Source organism: Heterocephalus glaber, unplaced genomic scaffold (assembly GCF_053883595.1).
Source record: "Heterocephalus glaber isolate CG9 unplaced genomic scaffold, H.glaber_assembly_v1.0 deba00000937, whole genome shotgun sequence".
NCBI classification, from domain to species: domain Eukaryota; kingdom Metazoa; phylum Chordata; class Mammalia; order Rodentia; family Bathyergidae; genus Heterocephalus; species Heterocephalus glaber.
In genome coordinates, this window is record NW_028258173.1 from 5623862 (window position 1) to 5640980 (window position 17119).

The following is a 17119-nucleotide window of genomic DNA, read 5'->3' on the forward strand; positions in this document are numbered from 1 at the left end:
TCTGTCCTGGGTGTCTGTTCTCTAGAGCAGTAGTCATTTAACTCTGCATTCTCTCCCACCTAAGTGTGTGTCACTACCCCGTGGGACATGAGTTTTGATAAGACATGAGCCGCCTGAGGCCCCAGAACTGTCTTTTTGGGTTGTAACTAAAGACTGACAGGGCCTGGGATTTAGCTCAGTGGTTTCGCCACCTGCTGCACAAGCGCAAGGACCTGAGTTTGATCCCTGGTACCAAAAAAAAAAAAAAGACTGACAAAAATTATCACTTTAAGGTGGATAATGCTGAAAATGAGTACCAGTTATCATTAAGAACACTCAGTTTAGGGGCTAGTGGAAAGGTTGAATTTCACATTGTCAAAGCAGAGGCAATGAATTACGAAGGGAGTCCAACTGAAGTAACACTGGCAACTTTGAAAATGTCTGTACTGCCAACAGTTTCCCTTGGGGACTTTGAAATTAGACCACCTGTGGTCTTAAGGATGGAGTGTGTGTCCACTAGTAGCTGTGGAGGTAGATGCAGTCAGAAGAGGAAGAGGATGAAAAACTCTTAAGTATATCTGGAAAGTGATCTGCCTCCAGAAGTGATAGCTAGGTTCCAGAGGAGAAAAAAAGTAAAATTAGCTGCTGAAGATGATGATGATGACCACAATGAAGAAGATGATTTGATGACGAAGAAACTGAAGAGAAAGCTCCAGTGAAGATATATACAAGATAGTCCAGCCAGAAATACACAAAAATCAAACCAGAATAGAAAAGACTCAAAACCAACACCAAGATCAAAAGGCCAAAAAGCCTTCAAAAAACAGGAAAAAAATTCCTAAAACACCCAACGGACCTAGTTTTGTAGAAGCCATTAAAGCAAAAATGCAAGCAAGTATAGAAAAAGGTGGTTGTCTTCCCAAAGTGGAACCCAAGTTCATCAGTCAAGATCTTGGCAGTGGAGGAAGTCTCTTTAAGAAAACACAGTTTAAAATTTTCTTTTTTTGTTTCTGTAACAGTTGATATTTGCCTGTACTTTTAATAATGGAAAGTGAGAACTTTTCAGACTGTATTTGATAAATATTGTCCAGGTTCTGTTGCTAAGAATGTGTTGTCCAGAATGCCTATTTAGTTTTTAAAGATGAAACTCCACCTTTTGCTTGGTTATAAATATATATGGAATGTTATGATAGGACATAGTAGTAGTGGTGGTCAGATATGGAGATGGTAGAGAGATTAAGATATACATGTGAAATAAACTCAGTATTTTAATAAATTAAACAAAAGAGACTCATCCAAACTATGTCTCTGGCCTTCCCCTGAGATGGCTTCTCCCTTGTTTGCTATTTTAACCCCCCAGTGCTCGACCCCTGTTGCTCAATAAATATTTGTTGGATGGATGATTGAACTAGAACAGACAGAGTGTTATGAATTCTCAAGTACCTTGGAAATGTTTGATAATTGTTTTGTCCTCATTATGCCAAAAGACCATGTGTCTTCTGATTCCAGGCTTGGACATTATCAGTTTGGGATATGAAGGAGGAAGATGGTCTAGTTTATTTCAGAGGAAAGAAATGGTAACTGGAAAAGAGTGGAACTTACCAGTACCCCAAAAGGAATGTCTTTGTAGTCTTGAGGTTGAGCCCTGAATCAACCTGTCCTCTGGGAAAGGTGTTTTTATGTTTGTTTGTTTGTTTTGGTTTTGATTTTTTTGGTACTGGGGATCGAACTCAGGTCCTTGTGCTTGCGCAGCAGGCAGCGAAACCATTGAGCTAAATCCCCGGCCCTGTTTGTTTGTTTTCTAATCATAGACTCCTGCAATAGTGAAAACAAATACAAATAGAGGTGAGCTTGGAAATTCTGTGAGTTGAATGTGGAAATGGAAAACATTGTCAGAGTCCTTGCAGTTGCTCACTCCTGGATAAACTGCCTTTGAGATTGGGGGAAACATAAATTGGAAGACCTGGAAGGAAATAGCCTGCTTGTCTTGCAAGTTAAAAAAGCTTGCCACTTCTGCTCCAAACATGTATTAGGTCTCCTCTGGGTCAATGGTGGGTTCCCACTTTGCCATAATGAGGGCAACCTTACTCCTATGTGTCAGTTCAGGAATGGCACCTGCAGAACCTGCTGTGCCCATGGTAGGACCCACTGATTTGTTGAAGCAAGACCCATTCCTTGCCCCAGAGAAGAGGTGTTTGAGGACTCATGGAAAATCCCAGGTGGAGCCAGAAGAGGCTGCAGTACAGGTAGTTGTAGGAAGAGTGTCCTAAAGGGCTTCACAACCCTCACCTGCAGAAGAAAAGAGCCCATCTCGGGTTGACCAGCCTTGGCAAAGAGCAGCAGCCCCACATCCATTACCATTGAATCTTGCCTTTCCTTCATGTACCTTTCAGGATCATACTTCCTTCTCTCTGTGCATAATGTTTGTCAGGAATCTGTCTCAGCAAGAAGGGACAGGAGAAGTTTTTGAAAAGTTCCAAAACTTCCTCATCTTCCATCTCCCACAAGAGATGTCATTCTGTTCCTTCTTTTTTTTTTTTGGTACTGGTGATGGAACTTGGGACCTTGCTCTTGCAAGGCAGGTGCCGGATCATGTCATTCTGTTAATGACAGCTAAGTAGATGACAGATTGATTTCCCATGGCATTCATGCTGGCCTGAGTCTGAATTCTGGGAGGATGCTAGCAAGTATCAGGTAACCAGTCACCAGCAGCTTTTGTATGCTATTACAAGTGACTGCATCACTGACACAGATGAGCAAGGGTTAAGTGTCCTGTGGGTTTGAGTAACCACAGATGAAAAGTGATGCACCCAGCTAAAAAGAAGAGCTCTCCACTGCATTCATGAGGTGTTATCCTAAGCTGACTTGATAGTAGAATGTCTTTAACATCCATCTTGGCAGCCTGTGTTACATTGCTGAAGTTGAAATCCTTTTTAAGAGTTAATACATTAATTCACTCAGAAAAGGAAATGTTAACTGTTCCAGAGATGTGAATACAGCTGTGATGGAGCTACTGATTATGGCTTATGCACTGAAGACTTCTTGTGCCAGGAACATCATTGGCGTCATCCCCTATTTCCCCTATAGCAAGCAAAGCAAGATGAGAAAGAGGGGCTCCATTGTGTGCAAGCTCCTGGCATCCATGCTGGCAAAGGCAGGTGAGTGCACAGAGACCCTGGAGTTTTCAGCACTAGAATTTTGGACCCTTCCCTGTTTGAGATTAGTTTTTACCTCAGGTATCTAGTTTGGGACCTGTTTCTTTACTGTTCATTGCTCACTGTTTCTAATCTATTTTCTTTTGCATAGTTTGGTTAGAATATGTATATATTATAATTTTTACTGTGTTTTTTCTTTGTTTTTAGAATGATAGTATTTCATTGTTTTCTCCTAAATCACGCTTTTTAAAGTCATTATTTCACTTTTTAATTTCACCTAGTTATCAAATTTTAACTCTCAGGCTTGCCATTCTTGTGTGATCTTTCATATGTGTTTGCCTTAGCTACATTCTTTTTTATGTTCATAGCATTAAAACTGGATTTTCCTTTTACTACTTCTTTTTTTGGGGGGCGTACCAGGGATTGAACTCAGGACCTTGCACTTGGGAGGCAGGTAGCGGAACCACTGAGCTAAACCCCGTGCTCCTCCTTTTACTACTTCTTCAGTTTATATACTCTTCCTCCTCCCTCTATCCCTTTGGCCTTTTTCTTTTGGCCCTTTGGCCTTTTTGTAGGCAGCTCATTTTCATTGTTTTTATTCTATTTATGTAGCAGTGGCATAATTTCTGTCCTGTAAATCAAATGTAATTGATTTCTTACAATTGTAATCTTACAATTATTGAGCTTTTTTTGTTTGATGGTTATTAAAAATACTGGTTCTTTGCTCTGGAAATTTTGCAGTGACTCTTGACAATTTCCAAGGTATTTGTATATGTAGTCTTTTAGTGCTATTGCTTATAAGAGTATGATTTCTATGTCTTTCCTGTAAGAATACTTTAAAGAAATTATTCTAAAGCTTCAGCATCTTATGGTTGTGCTATAATAGTTTCTTTTCTTCTGATACACATATTACTTTGCTTCTGCTTTCTTATTCCTCTCTACCATATCTATGGTCCTTCAGTATTTCTCCCTACATTTTTAATAAAAGCCTTTTTATTGTTGACATCTATTATTGCTTTGGTATTTATTAGCCCCATATTCATATTTTCACTTCTACCTCATTTTTCTTTTCTCACTTTTCAGGATCAAGCTAATAATAATAGTAGAGGACAGTACTTTTCTCTCACCTTGAGTCCTTTGGTCCTGTGGAAAGTCCTGGGTTCCTTGGCATTAGGCTTGACACATTTTTTAACTTCATTAAGGTTGTTAAGCTTTACAATAAAAGTCTGTGCTGGTTCATTATATCACTGCCTTCAGTCTTCTGGTAGGAGACAGGAGTTGAACACCTAGTTTGTGTCCACTGTCGCCATTAACTTGCAGGGGAGAACTTTGTAATTTTTTGTTTTAAAATTTCAGGTTTAACTCACATTATCACAATGGATCTTCACCAAAAGGAAATACAAGGCTTTTTCAGCTTCCCCGTGGACAACCTTAGAGCCTCACCTTTCCTGCTTCAGTACATCCAGGAAGAAGTGAGGAGCCACCAGCTCACGTCCCATTGCCCTCAGATCCTATTTAGTTTTTTCTGGTATCAGATTTCAGTCTTGAAAGGCACATTAGATGCTTGTTTCCCTTCATCCTAAATGCCTGCAGCAGCCAGATAGACTCAGCATTTAGTCATGGAAGATCATATTTTTAAAAGACATTAAAAACATTAAAAATTGCTAAGATTTCCTTAGCAATTTGCTTATATTTTCTAGAATGAAGGTTTTAAGATTGTTCGATTGACTGACTGATGGTATAGAGGATTGATCCCAGGACCTTGGCTCTGAGCTTCATCTCCAGCCCTTTTTTTTAGACAGGGTCTCACTGAGTTGCCCAGGCTTGGCTTCAGCTTGCCATCCTCTTGCCTCAGCCTCCCAGAGTGCTAGGATACAGGCATGTGGCCAGCCCATAAATTTTATTTAACAAGATGAAATCTGATTTTGAATTTTTTGTTGTGTTCCGTTTTGAGACAGAGTCTCACTATGTAGTTCAGTCTGGCCTTGAACTCACAGCGATTTTCCTTCCTCAGCCTACTGAGTGCTGGGATTACGGGCATATGTCACTATGCCTGGCTGAATTATTTTTTATTTTTGTAATATAGTAGTACTTTTGCAGCGATGCTAAATGATGAAAAAAATTTAAATGTGTGAATAAAATTTCAACATATTTGATTGCTAGTTTGGATCATTGTTATAAGAGGAAAAAAGTATAACATCAGCATCCAGGATTTTTTCTTTTTATAACCTTTCTATATTTTCTGTTTTTCCTCCAAATATAGATTCCAAATTACAGAAATGCAGTCATTGTAGCTAAGTCTCCTGATGCTGCAAAAAGGTAACTAAGCTAGACATTTATAAGAATCCCTTTGGGGCACATCTGGAGTCAGAATTAGCTGTTTTGGAATCCAAGATTCAAGCTTTCCTCCATGTCATTGTCACATCCATGCCACAGGTTTATATCCAGCCTCTCAGAGGCCTGAGCACAGCTCTGAGTTAGTTCATTTTGCCCCTCAGAGGAAATAAAGTTCTTCCTTCCAGGTCTCAGGAAACAGAAATCAGTGGGGCTCTGAACAGTTTTTAGGGAATAGTTTTTTAAGACATCTTTTTGAACAAAGTTTTTCTAAAGATGTCCATTAGAATGCTGGAGGAAGGGGGTAGTTATCAAGAAGAAAAAAAGCAAAAAATATTCGACAAAGGATAGAAGCAAAATCATCTAGAGTCAGATACTAACCAAGAACCCAGCTTATATGCCCTTGAGCCATTTACATTCTGGCCAGATTTTTAAAATCCTTTGTGTGTCCCTAAAAGATTGAATGGTTATTTTGTTGTTTGTTTTTGTTTTGCTTTTTGAGACAGAGTTTCGCTGTGCAGTTCAGGCTGCCCTTGAACTCACTGGAACTTGCTGTCCTCCTGCCTCCGCCTCCTGAGTGCAGGGATCACAGCCATAAGGAGTTCAAGGCCAGCCTCAACTGCATAGCCACCACCCCTGGTTGGATGGTGTTCCCGTCTTGTGATTAACAGTGATATGGTGACGCTTGGGTTTTCTTTCCAACAGTGATATCATTTGTCTTTGTCTTCTTCCTAGGGCTCAGTCATATGCTGAGAGGCTGCGTTTGGGGTTGGCTGTGATCCACGGAGAAGCTCAGTGCACAGAGCTGGACATGGATGATGGGCGTCATTCTCCCCCAATGGTCAAAAATGCTACTGTGCACCCGGGCCTGGAGTTGCCATGTAAGATTAGCCCTACACAGTACTTTTATTTGTAAATTGAAGAACATTTTAAATAGTGTGAATGGCTATGAGTTAACACATGTGGATGTGCTGTCTTATTTGTTTTAAATAACTGAATGGTATTGCCTTAATTTCCTCTTTTATGAAAAGAGATTTCATAGGTTATGACATTGGCAGACTGTTAAGAATGGTTGAACTAGTGTGGGTAGCATATATACTTTAGTAAACAGTTGTGTGTGTGATGGTGTGAAATCAGAAGCCTGTGTGTCTGGTGAGATGGTTGGTAGTAGCCATTGATCATGTACCAAGCTGTGGCTATCAGGTACCTTGAGCACTTGAGTAATGCAGCTCTTTGACCTAATACCCTCCCACCTTGCTGTTATTGATCCAACAGTACGAAAGTAATTTACTTCCATAGACTTTTGAGTGATTTAAGAAAGGATTCTGTACTGGAAGATATAGTATGTTTAAAGTTTTCAAAGGAGGGCAATTTTTTAAAAAATCTATTTACCCCTGGGCATGGTGGCACATGTCTATAATCCCAGCCCTCAGGAGGCTGAGGCAAGAGGATCGCTGCAAGTTTGAGACCAGCCTAGACTGCATAGTGAACCTCTGTCTCAAAAGCAAAAAACAAATAAAAATCTACTTACCAATGCCTCAGAAATGGAGATTAACAAGGTGAAAAAATATAGAATGGTTGTGCCTCAGACGGCTTATTTCAGACTGCCTAAAGTCTGAAATATAAGCATTCTCATTTTTTTCACCCTATTAATTTCCTGTTGTGTCATTTTCAAATTTGGAGATTTTTATATACAAGGAACAAGTACTATACTTTTTAAATTAAATTAACTTTTTTTATTGTGGTGTTGAGGATTGAATCCAGGGCTTCCAACTAAGCTGCATCTCCAGCCCTTTTTATTTTTTGAGACAAGGTCTTGCCAAGTTGCTGAATTACCCAGGCTGGGCTCCAATTTGTATTCCTCTTGACTCAGCCTCCCCAGTAGCTGGGATCACAAATGTGTAGCACAATGCTTGGGTTCACTTTTTTTTTAATTTTAATTTTTGCTATCAGTATTTTATTTGCTTTTTGAGGATTCCATAATTAAAATTCTTGCGTAGGTAATATAGTCACATATTTCAAAATTCAAAAAGCATAGAGTCCTTTGCAATACAAAGCCTCCCCAAACTCTCTTTTAGTACCTTTATTCTAATACATTTGGTTTCTTTCTTATCTATTCAGAATCTTTATACATGTATAAGCAAACAAGTACTTCTCTTTCTGTCATTTCCACACAAATGATTTTATATTATACATATCATTCTGCCCCTTACTCTTCTCATTCAATAACTCCTTCCCTCTCCATAATACAGATTCCTGTTTTGTTTTGGTTTTTTACAGTTTCAGCATGGTGTGGTGGCACACACTTGTAATCGTAGCACTCAGGAGACTGAGACAGGAGAATTGCCACAAGTTTGAGACCAGCCTGGGCTACATAGTGAGTTCAAGGCCAGCCTGCACTATATAGCAAGACCCTCTCTCAAAACAAAAAGAAAACAAAAAACCCAAACAATACAGTTTCATAGTATTCCATATTATGGATATACCGTAATTTATTTACTTTTTTATTTTTTGGATACCAGGAATCAAATTCAGGACCTTGCACTTGCGAGGCAGCCGCCAGAACCACTGAGCTAAATCCCTGGCCCCCTACCATATTTTATTTTAATCAGTTCCCTGTTAATGGGCACATAGGTTTTTTTCAGTCTTTGGCTGTGAAAAACAGTGCTCCAATAAGAGTAAGTGTCTGTTGAACCCATATTGTATGCCAAAAGGTACCCTAAGCACATCAGAAGGTCCCACAGCCCTCCATGTAGGGGCTTTTGTTCTACAGACCAAGAAACAGTCACACAGCCGCCAGGAGCTGGTAGAGCCAGGGTTTGAAGTGAGACTTCAGAACCTCTTCCCCTCTTTTCTTTTCTTTTCTTTTCTTTTTTTTTTCTTTTCTTTTCTTTCTTTTCCTTTCTTTCTTTTCCTTTCCTTTCCTTTCATTCCTTTCCCTTTCCCTTTCCATTTCTCTTTCCCTTTCCTTCCCCTCCCCTCCCCTCCCCTCCCCTTCTCTTTTCTTTTCTTTCATGCTGGAAATTGAACTCAGGCCTCACACTGAACTATACCCCCAGGCCTTTTTTATTTTCCATTTTGGGACAGTGGCTCACTAAATTACTCAGATTGGGCTGAAACCTGCCTTAGCTTCTGGAGTACAGGCATGTGCCACTGGTGCCATGCGCATACTTTGTTGCTTTAGTTTTTTATCTTTTTATTTTGAGCTATCTTCAGACTTAGAGAAAAGATGAAGGCAGAACACAGATGTGTATTATACTTTTCACTACTAGAGTACCTCACTTAACATTTATATATACATATATATTTGTGTGTGTGTGTGTGCGCGCGCACACGCGCCATTTGAGAGTGAGTTGCAGGTTTAATGCCCCTTTGTTCCTAAATACTTCAGTGTATATTTCTTAAATACAAAAGATTCTTTGATAACCACAGTATAATTCTCAGATTCAGGAAACTAACATCGTTAACAATACTGTCTTCTAATCCACAGGCCTTTTTCAAGTTTCACCAATGTCCTTTAGAACAAAAGAAAAAAAAACTTTTTTTTTTCCTTTGGGCCAGGACCTAATCCAGCGCTGCACATTCCGTTCAGCTGTCATTTCTCTTTAGTCTCACTCAATCTGGAATGGCTGCTCTGTTCTTTGTTTCTTCTGTCCTTGATGCTTTTGAACAGTACAGACCAATTATTTATTCTATAGACTACCCCTTAATTGGAACTTGTTTATGTTGTCATGGTTAGATTCAGGTCATGGGTTTTTGGCAGGAATGTGACAGGAAATGTGATGTGTCCTGTTGCCAGTGATGTTGATTTTGACTGCTTGGTTAAGGCAGTATCTGGCAGGTTTTTCCGTGGAAACCCCACCCCCACCCCGTAATTAATAGTGTCATTTGTTAAGACTCTTTAATTATCCTGACTCTTATCAAATTTAGCATTCACTGGCCGGGAATTTAGCTCAGTGGTTTCGCCGCCTGCTGCGCAAGCGCAAGGACCTGACTTTGATCCCTGGTACCAAAAAACAAAACAAAAAACAAATTTAGCATTCACTGATAATTCTTGCCTGAATGAATCAGTTATTACTGATTGTTGACAAATTGTTTCTTTTTAAAGATGGTCTCACTATTCCCAGATTGATCTGTAATGGATGCTCAAAATCCTCCTGCCTCAGCCTCCCGAGCAGCTGAGACTACAGGTGCCTACCACTGCACTCAGCTTCAGATGGTCATTTCCCAACTCCATCATTTCTTCTGCATTTATTGGTTGACATTCTAGTGAGAAAAACCTTTCCCCCCTTCCCTACTCATTTATATGGATTTATATGAGTCCATAGAATCCTCTTTTATTCAGTGGGTTATAATTCTTTGCTGTTATTTGATGCTCAGAATGTCTCATACTTGGCCAAAGAGAACCTTGTCAATCTGCCTCTTGTGTCCTTTTGTGACATGTCCAGTCCTATTTTGATACTTCCTATTTTCTGGTATAACTGGAGACTCTATGTTCTTGTGGTTTTTCAGCCCTCAAATCAGCCACTGATCCAGGGAACCCTGACTCCTTTGGTGGAGAATGGCATTTAGAAGCCTGATTTTGGCCCTGTTGTGCATATGCTCAGTTACCACTGAACACGACATGTAACTTACCTGGACTTAGGCCCTTTCATGAGCACCTGAATCTAGTTCACAATAAACTACAAATAGGATGCTTGAGTCAGAGCTTACTTTGGTAGATATTGCTGTATTGTCACAGAACCTTACACAGTGGTACTCTGTTCTGAGAATGTTGCTTTGTTAGGTAAGCTGGTGACAGTGCATTGCTCTCCGGGTCATCTTGTATGCCCTGGAGACTTAGTAGAAGAGTACCTTCCTTTGGGGATGTTCTGATGTGCTTACATCACAACTTTGACGGCTGCTACGCAGTCATTTACTGTGATTCCCAACTCATAGACTTAACCAGGAAATTTCTTCTTGTATATGTAATTGTACCTTCTAAATTCAATATGGTTTATGTATTTATTATACATTGATAATCCAGTATGTTCCAACTACATTCCAGTCGTTCACTTATTAAGATATTAGAATGTTATGACAAGGCCAAAGAAAAGCAAATACCTTTGGAGTCTATGTTTTTTTAGGAAGATGTAGTACTTTGTCACCTTCTTCAAACTCATTCTTTAGAACCAGGAGCGATTTGGTTTTTTGAGACAGGGTCTCACTGTGTAGTTGAGGCTGTCCTTGAACTCATTATGTAGCCCAGGTTGGCCTCAAACTCTCAGTAATCCTTCTGCCTCAGGCTGCTGAGTACTGGATTACAGACATGTGCCACCATTCTAGACCCAGGAGGATTTTTGTCCCCAGACAATATTTAGCCATGTCTGGAGCCATTTGTTTTAGGTTGTTGCAGCCAGGAGGAGGTTGGTCATATTGCATCTTGCGGGTCTAGACCAGAAGTCCTATTGATGTCCTACCGTGGGACAGTTTTGCAGCCCAAAGCATCAGTTGTGCCCAGGTTATGAACCCTGTTTTAAAGTAATTTGTTAAAAGTGAAGTTGTATAAGTGAAGAAGAGGAACATAGTTTTTCTATTTTGTGAGGAGGACTCAATACCTCTCTGATGATGGGCAAGGACGTTTAACTAACTTGAAAAAATTTTATGTCATATGTCAATACTTTTGCTACAGACTGGTCATTATTTGTCACAATGGTGAAATGAAGAGTTTAGATCACAGAAAATGAAAGAAAAATCACTTTTTCTGGCTTGATTTTCCTGGCTTGTTAATTTTACAAGAGTGGTTTTCACTACTAAACTAAAAATGGCTATTAGCTCCTCCTGCACTCCTGTTAAATTATGTTTCCTTGTTTGCACATAGGCGGGGTCGAGCCTGGACACAGGTCACTCTTTCCTCCCATATTCTCTTGGTGAAGTTTGGCATTCCCTTGAGCTAGAAATAGATTGAGGTCTGAGGATATAGGGAATGAATAATGCCCCATGGTCCCCTTTGCTGTTTGTTTTAGCAGAGGAAGCTTTGGCTAATTGACTCCCGGGAATGGGTGAAGGAGTGTGTGTGCTTGTGCTGTGGAAGTGTGCCTGAGCCTGTTGTAATTTAAGGACATTGTGAAAACAGAATTATTCTGTTCGGAAAATACCAATTTTAAAAGCAAAAGACAACTTCCTGCTTTTTTAAGAAAAACACTAGAAGTCATTTGATGAATTGAAGATTTTTTATTTTCCCCCCAGTACCAGCGATCGAACTCAGGACCTTGCACTCGGGTGCCACTGAGCTATACCCCCAGCCCTAATTGAAGATGTTTTTAACCATAGCCAGTGCCTTCCCCCCTACCCCCATTGGGGATTGAACCAAGGGCCTTCACACTGAGCCAGATTCCCAGCCCATTTTTAAAAAGAATTTATTTTGAGACATAGTCTTGCTAAGTTGTTAAGTTGTACAGGGTGAGCTTGAGCTTGCAGTCTTCCTGCCTCAGTCACCAAACCCAGACATAGCCAGTATTGTTTTAACAGTGACTTCTGGCCAAAAGCAACATGGTATAGTTCATTTTATTCTTAAACTTGATTCTCAAGCGCAAGGACCCGAGTTCGATCCCTGGCACCAAAACAAAAAACAAAAAAAACTTGATTCTGTTGTGTGGGGTTTTTTGTTGTTGTTTTTGTTGTTTTGATAAAATGGAGATAAAGAATCTTAAACACAGGGTAGCTTCAGTACTCATTGTCTTCAGCCTTTATCACAAGCATGCAGTACTTTTGTGGAAAATTAGAATTTAGAAGGCTTTATTTTCTGGGTCAGCTATTAAGAATCGTTGACATTTTTTGGCCTGTGAGGTACTTGTTATTTCTCTGTACCCTATAATAAAGGCTATCTGTGTTTTTAGGAACCACCAAATTATGTGTTCAGTTTTATCCAGATTCTAAGGCCAGATATGCAGAAGGAATGAGTACATGGGGAGAAAGACTTTCTTTAGTCCATTCAGGCCTCTATTGTGGCCAAGCCTCAGCTTTTCATCTCAGCTTAACAATAGTTTGGGAGGAGATAGAGTTGTAGAAAAAGAAACATGAAAATGTGGACGTTTTCTTCAGTGGAACTAGAGCTGAATTTCTGTTGATCTTTGATGATCTTTCATTGACTTGCAATCTTTTTCTATTTTTTTAGAGAAAAAAGATCGAGAAAAGGGACCACATCTCTTTAAGAAGTGGCTAGCTCAATATAGCCACTTACACAAATGGTGTAATTTAAAGATAGAACCCAAGGAATTTGGTCCTAATGCTCATGGCTTAATTCTGCCTCTTTTAGGTGATGTTTGTATTCAGAACCTTTTTTTTCCCCCCCTGGTACCAGGCATGGAACTCAGGACCTTGCACTTACCAGGCAGCACAATGGCACTGAGCTACATCCCCAGCCCAGGAACCTTCTTGACTGTCCATGTTTCTGAGACTTGTCTATTAAAATGTTCCAGTATTTATTCCAGATAGTGCTAAATTTCAGTGTAGCTAGTTTGCTGTTGTATAGAAAAGAGCGCTGGTGCTTTGCAGTATCCCCTGCCTATAGGTGAGAGTCAGCTAGAATTGTTAGTCACTAAATTGTGTAATTACCCTGAATTATATTCTTCTCTCTCCCCCACTACTAGTTTAATAAATACTTCAGAATAATAAAAGCTTTTAGAAAGAGTAGAATGTTTAGCTTGTTCTTCTGAAGTATTCTCCCACTCTCAGTTTACTAACTTTTTTGTTGTTTTGGTGCTGGGGATGGAACCCAGGGCCTTGTACATGCTAAGCAAGCACTCTATCACTAAGCTATGTCCCCAGCCCTTTTTATTTTATTTTTTCTATTTTTGAGATAGGGTTTTAAGTTGCTTAGATTGGTTCAAGTTGCAGTCTTCCTGCCTCAGCCTCCCAAGTAGCCGGGATTAGAGGTATATGCCACTGCACTTGCCAGTAACCTCCTTTCAAGGGTGAATTCTTAATCTTTTTCTCTGTCCTCTAGTTTGCTTTGTATTCTCACGACCTCTTCCAGATGCAGATTTTGCAGTGAGATAAGCCTCTACTTTTTAATTTTAATTTTGATTAGTACATGTCTGTAGTGCTCTATTATTATATTCATCATGGGTACTTGGTACGTGTACATAACACAGCTTAAGTCTTTTTAACCCCCTTCCTCTCCCCACCTCCCTCCAAGAACCCTCTACTTTAAGGACCGGTTAAATGGGGAAAGACGATGGACCTGTAGCACTGTCCTGAGGTTCCCAGTTCCAGGAGCCCAATGTGTGAGTGCTGCAGGCATCTAACAGTAAGGCTACACTCCCCAAGCCAGGCTTCTCAGAGAGAAAGCGAAGTCAGCTGCCTCTTGACCAGGCAGCCTGGTGGGTTTTTAGTCTGCGTTTCCTCAACAGCCCAGTAAGTCAATTGGCCTCTGTGCCGAGTGATGTCAGGTGCTGCTTCTCTGTGTTGTGAAACGATCCACACTCTGCTCTTCTTTCTACCCATGCTGTGCAGGCTGGTGGCCATTAGTCACATATAGCTACTGAGCTCTTGAAATGTGGCCGGTCTCAACTGAGAAGAGCTGTATGTATACAATATACCCCAAACTGTAAAGACTAGCGTGTAAAAATATAAAGAAGTATATATGTTGCAATGATAAAGTTTTGGATATATTGGGTAAAATCTGTCAAGTTCACCTGTTTTTACTTTATAATGTAGCTACTAGAAAGTTTAAAGTTAGTTACATACAAAGCATGATCAAAAATACAGTGAATAGGGCCGGGAATTTAGCTCAGTGGTTTCGCTGCCTGCTGCGCAATCGCGAGGACCCAAGTTTGATCCCCGGTAGCAAAAAAAAAAAAAAAAAAATACAGAGAATATTTACATTTATTATAATAAGACACATTCTTGTTAATCCTCAAAATATTCCCCCTCCTTTACCCTTATTTCATTGTTCTTGGCAGTGTATCTCAGTGTAGTCTCTAAACAGTCACTGTATTTTTAGATCATCCCTTATGAATGGCCTGCCTTCTCCTTCTGTGAGTCAGCACTGCTCTATGCAGCTCTGTTCCAAGAGACCTTAGGTTCACAGAGGGAGAATCCGCATGCCTTGTGATTGTTGTGTCTCTGCTGTGGTTTTGCCACCACTTCAGGGAGTGAGGTTTGAGCATGTTATGCCACATGCCTAACCCAGGTCTTGTGATTGTTTTGTTTTGCTAGTGATGATGGCCAAAGAGAAGCCACCGATAACTGTGGTTGGAGATGTGGGAGGACGCATCGCAATCATAGTGGTACGGTGCTGCACTGTCGCCTTCCTTCGCAGACGTGATGCTGCTGGTTCTCAGTTTCTGCCTTTGGATTGTGTTTCCAGTAGCGATGATAGATTTCCGTGGATCCATCATCTACCCTTTCTCACCAAAACTCCTTTAGGAGAAATTTATGTAGCAGAAATTTGTATATAAATGAATAGGGATTCAAGTAGAACTACAAATATAAAAAGAGCACCATAGAGGCCGGGGATTTAGCTCAGTGGTTTCGCCGCCTGCTGTGCAAGCACAAGGACCCGCATTCGATCCCCATACCAAAAAAAAAGCACCGTAGTGCCCCATAGGAAGATTCAGCAGCATAACCTTCCATCTTGTAGGTTCTGGGTTCCCTCAGACCAGCTTGCCCCATAGTCCTCCTTCAGCTTTAGGACCCTGAGATGGCTAGCTGTTCCATTGTCACCAATGAGAATACGTGTCCCAGTGCAGCCTCACAGGATTTTGACGTATTGGCACCTTTGCTGGCTAGAGGGTCAGTGGTCGTTTACAGTAGCTCACTTTACTTCTATTTTCCTCTCATGCCACTTTCTCTTGGAAAAAAAAATAAATGGGACACTGGCTCTGTGGAATGAATCAGGAGTTTGAAAGAAGGAAACGAGCCTTGGCAGTCCTCTGCTCAAGCCATCATATCACACACACGTGACTGGGGGGCTTCACCGCTCTCCCTACCAAACACACAAGGTACCGTCAAGGCACTCCTCTTGCCATTGCTGGATGCTCAGTCTTTGACCCAGGCATGTGCTCGGACTCACCATCAGAAACCCTCTGAAACGGGGCAGACAAGAGCAGCAAGTGTGTGTCTTTGGAGTAGGGCAGAGGGCGCTTCCTTACTACTAACTGTCTTCTTGCAGGATGACATTATTGATGATGTTGAGAGTTTTGTTGCTGCTGCGGAGATCCTGAAAGAGAGAGGTGCTTACAAGATCTATGTTATGGCTACTCATGGCATCCTGTCTGCAGAGGCCCCCCGCCTGATCGAGGAGTCCTCCATTGATGAGGTCTGCTGCTTCTAAAGGGCTGGAACACTGGGTCTGAGTAAAAATTTGTTGCTGTGGTTTTTAAGAATAATAAAATGACTTAATCATAAGTTACTTAGCCCAGTGGGTGACGCACATCTGTAATCCCAGCACTCAGGCTAGAGGATTGCAAGTTTGTTATATATGGTTTGCTACAGTACTTTAATTTGGCACTATAGTAGCATATGAGACTTGAATTTTCTCCTGCTAATAGGAAAATTGCACTTCTTTTTTTTATATAGACCATGACATTTTTAGAACTTGGGTCATGAGCCATGTAACCTTTCTCCTGTGTAAAGTCAGTTTCGTTTATAAAATTGTACTAAGTGGAACCAAGTTTCACAGTTTGGAACTTGGGCTGAGGGTACAAATGCTAGATTCGCTGTCCTGAGTAGCCGATTGAAGGCATGCATCAGTAACAGCCTTTCTTTTCTATTGCTATGTGACTAGGTGGTGGTGACGAATACTGTCCCTCATGAGATCCAGAAGCTTCAGTGTCCCAAGATAAAGACTGTGGATATCAGTTTGATTCTTTCTGAAGCAATCCGGAGAATCCACAATGGAGAGTCCATGGCTTATCTTTTCCGAAACATCACAGTGGATGACTAAGTTGCTTTCACCCTAGCACTCTGAAGGAAAATGTGTACAAAGCAGTGCCATCAGCCACACACACAGCGTTTCTTTGCAGGGAAGGACAGGAAGTCGTGTGAAGCTAGAGATTGCCAAGATTGGTGGGGAGGGGGCATTCAGGTAGTAAAGAAGACCAAGCTAGTGATAAACAACATGGCCTTAAATGTCCCCCATCGCCAACCCTCTTCCTTCTGCAGAAATTACAGACACACTCCTCAAAAAAATCTGAAAATTGTTATATCGAAGAGGAGTTAAAAGCAGATAAAGTGTTAACTCTATGATGTTCATTCATTCATTTCAGCTCCAGAGAATGCAGATGTGATATTGAACTTGGTTGGGGAGCTGAGTGACCCTGCCACTGTTTCTCTCCAGTTGTCCTCTCCCTAGTCAAGCTCATATAAGTCTTTTGTAGAGAATCCTATTTTTCTTCCAGAAACTGCCATGCCTACTGCCATGGAACGGTGAAGCATTTGTGTCCTTGTTCCTTGCGGGGTTATCACAGTGCAGCCCATCCCTGGGTGTCTGTATCACTCTGAAGTTGCAAATAAAAGAATTTGTTGTCTCCTGGGTCCCCACTACACTGCAGAGTCCCTGCTAGGCAGATGGACTAACTCTTACCCACATTGTGCAAAACACAGTGGACACAAAGGAAAATAAAGGCTTGCCAGAGTCCATGGTAGAGAGAGACCCCAGGCATAAA

The 17119-nt window shown here is 40.8% G+C and overlaps 1 protein-coding gene across 6 annotated transcripts in view; it reads left to right on the plus strand.

Moving 5' to 3' along the window:
• The window catches only part of Prpsap1 (phosphoribosyl pyrophosphate synthetase associated protein 1), an 80864-nt gene extending 63883 nt beyond the window's left edge, over positions 1 to 16981 (plus strand). For all 6 annotated transcript variants that reach the window (XM_087208442.1, XM_087208443.1, XM_004860749.4 and 3 more), the window contains 7 exons: positions 2965 to 3137; positions 4491 to 4606; positions 5398 to 5453; positions 6204 to 6349; positions 14670 to 14740; positions 15625 to 15771; positions 16240 to 16981. In XM_087208442.1, the coding sequence (XP_087064568.1) occupies positions 2984 to 3137; positions 4491 to 4606; positions 5398 to 5453; positions 6204 to 6349; positions 14670 to 14740; positions 15625 to 15771; positions 16240 to 16398 (849 nt within the window). In that variant the 5' untranslated portion in view covers positions 2965 to 2983 and the 3' untranslated portion in view covers positions 16399 to 16981. The remainder of the gene's footprint in view (positions 1 to 2964; positions 3138 to 4490; positions 4607 to 5397; positions 5454 to 6203; positions 6350 to 14669; positions 14741 to 15624; positions 15772 to 16239) is intronic.
• The last annotated feature ends 138 nt before the right edge of the window (positions 16982 to 17119 follow it).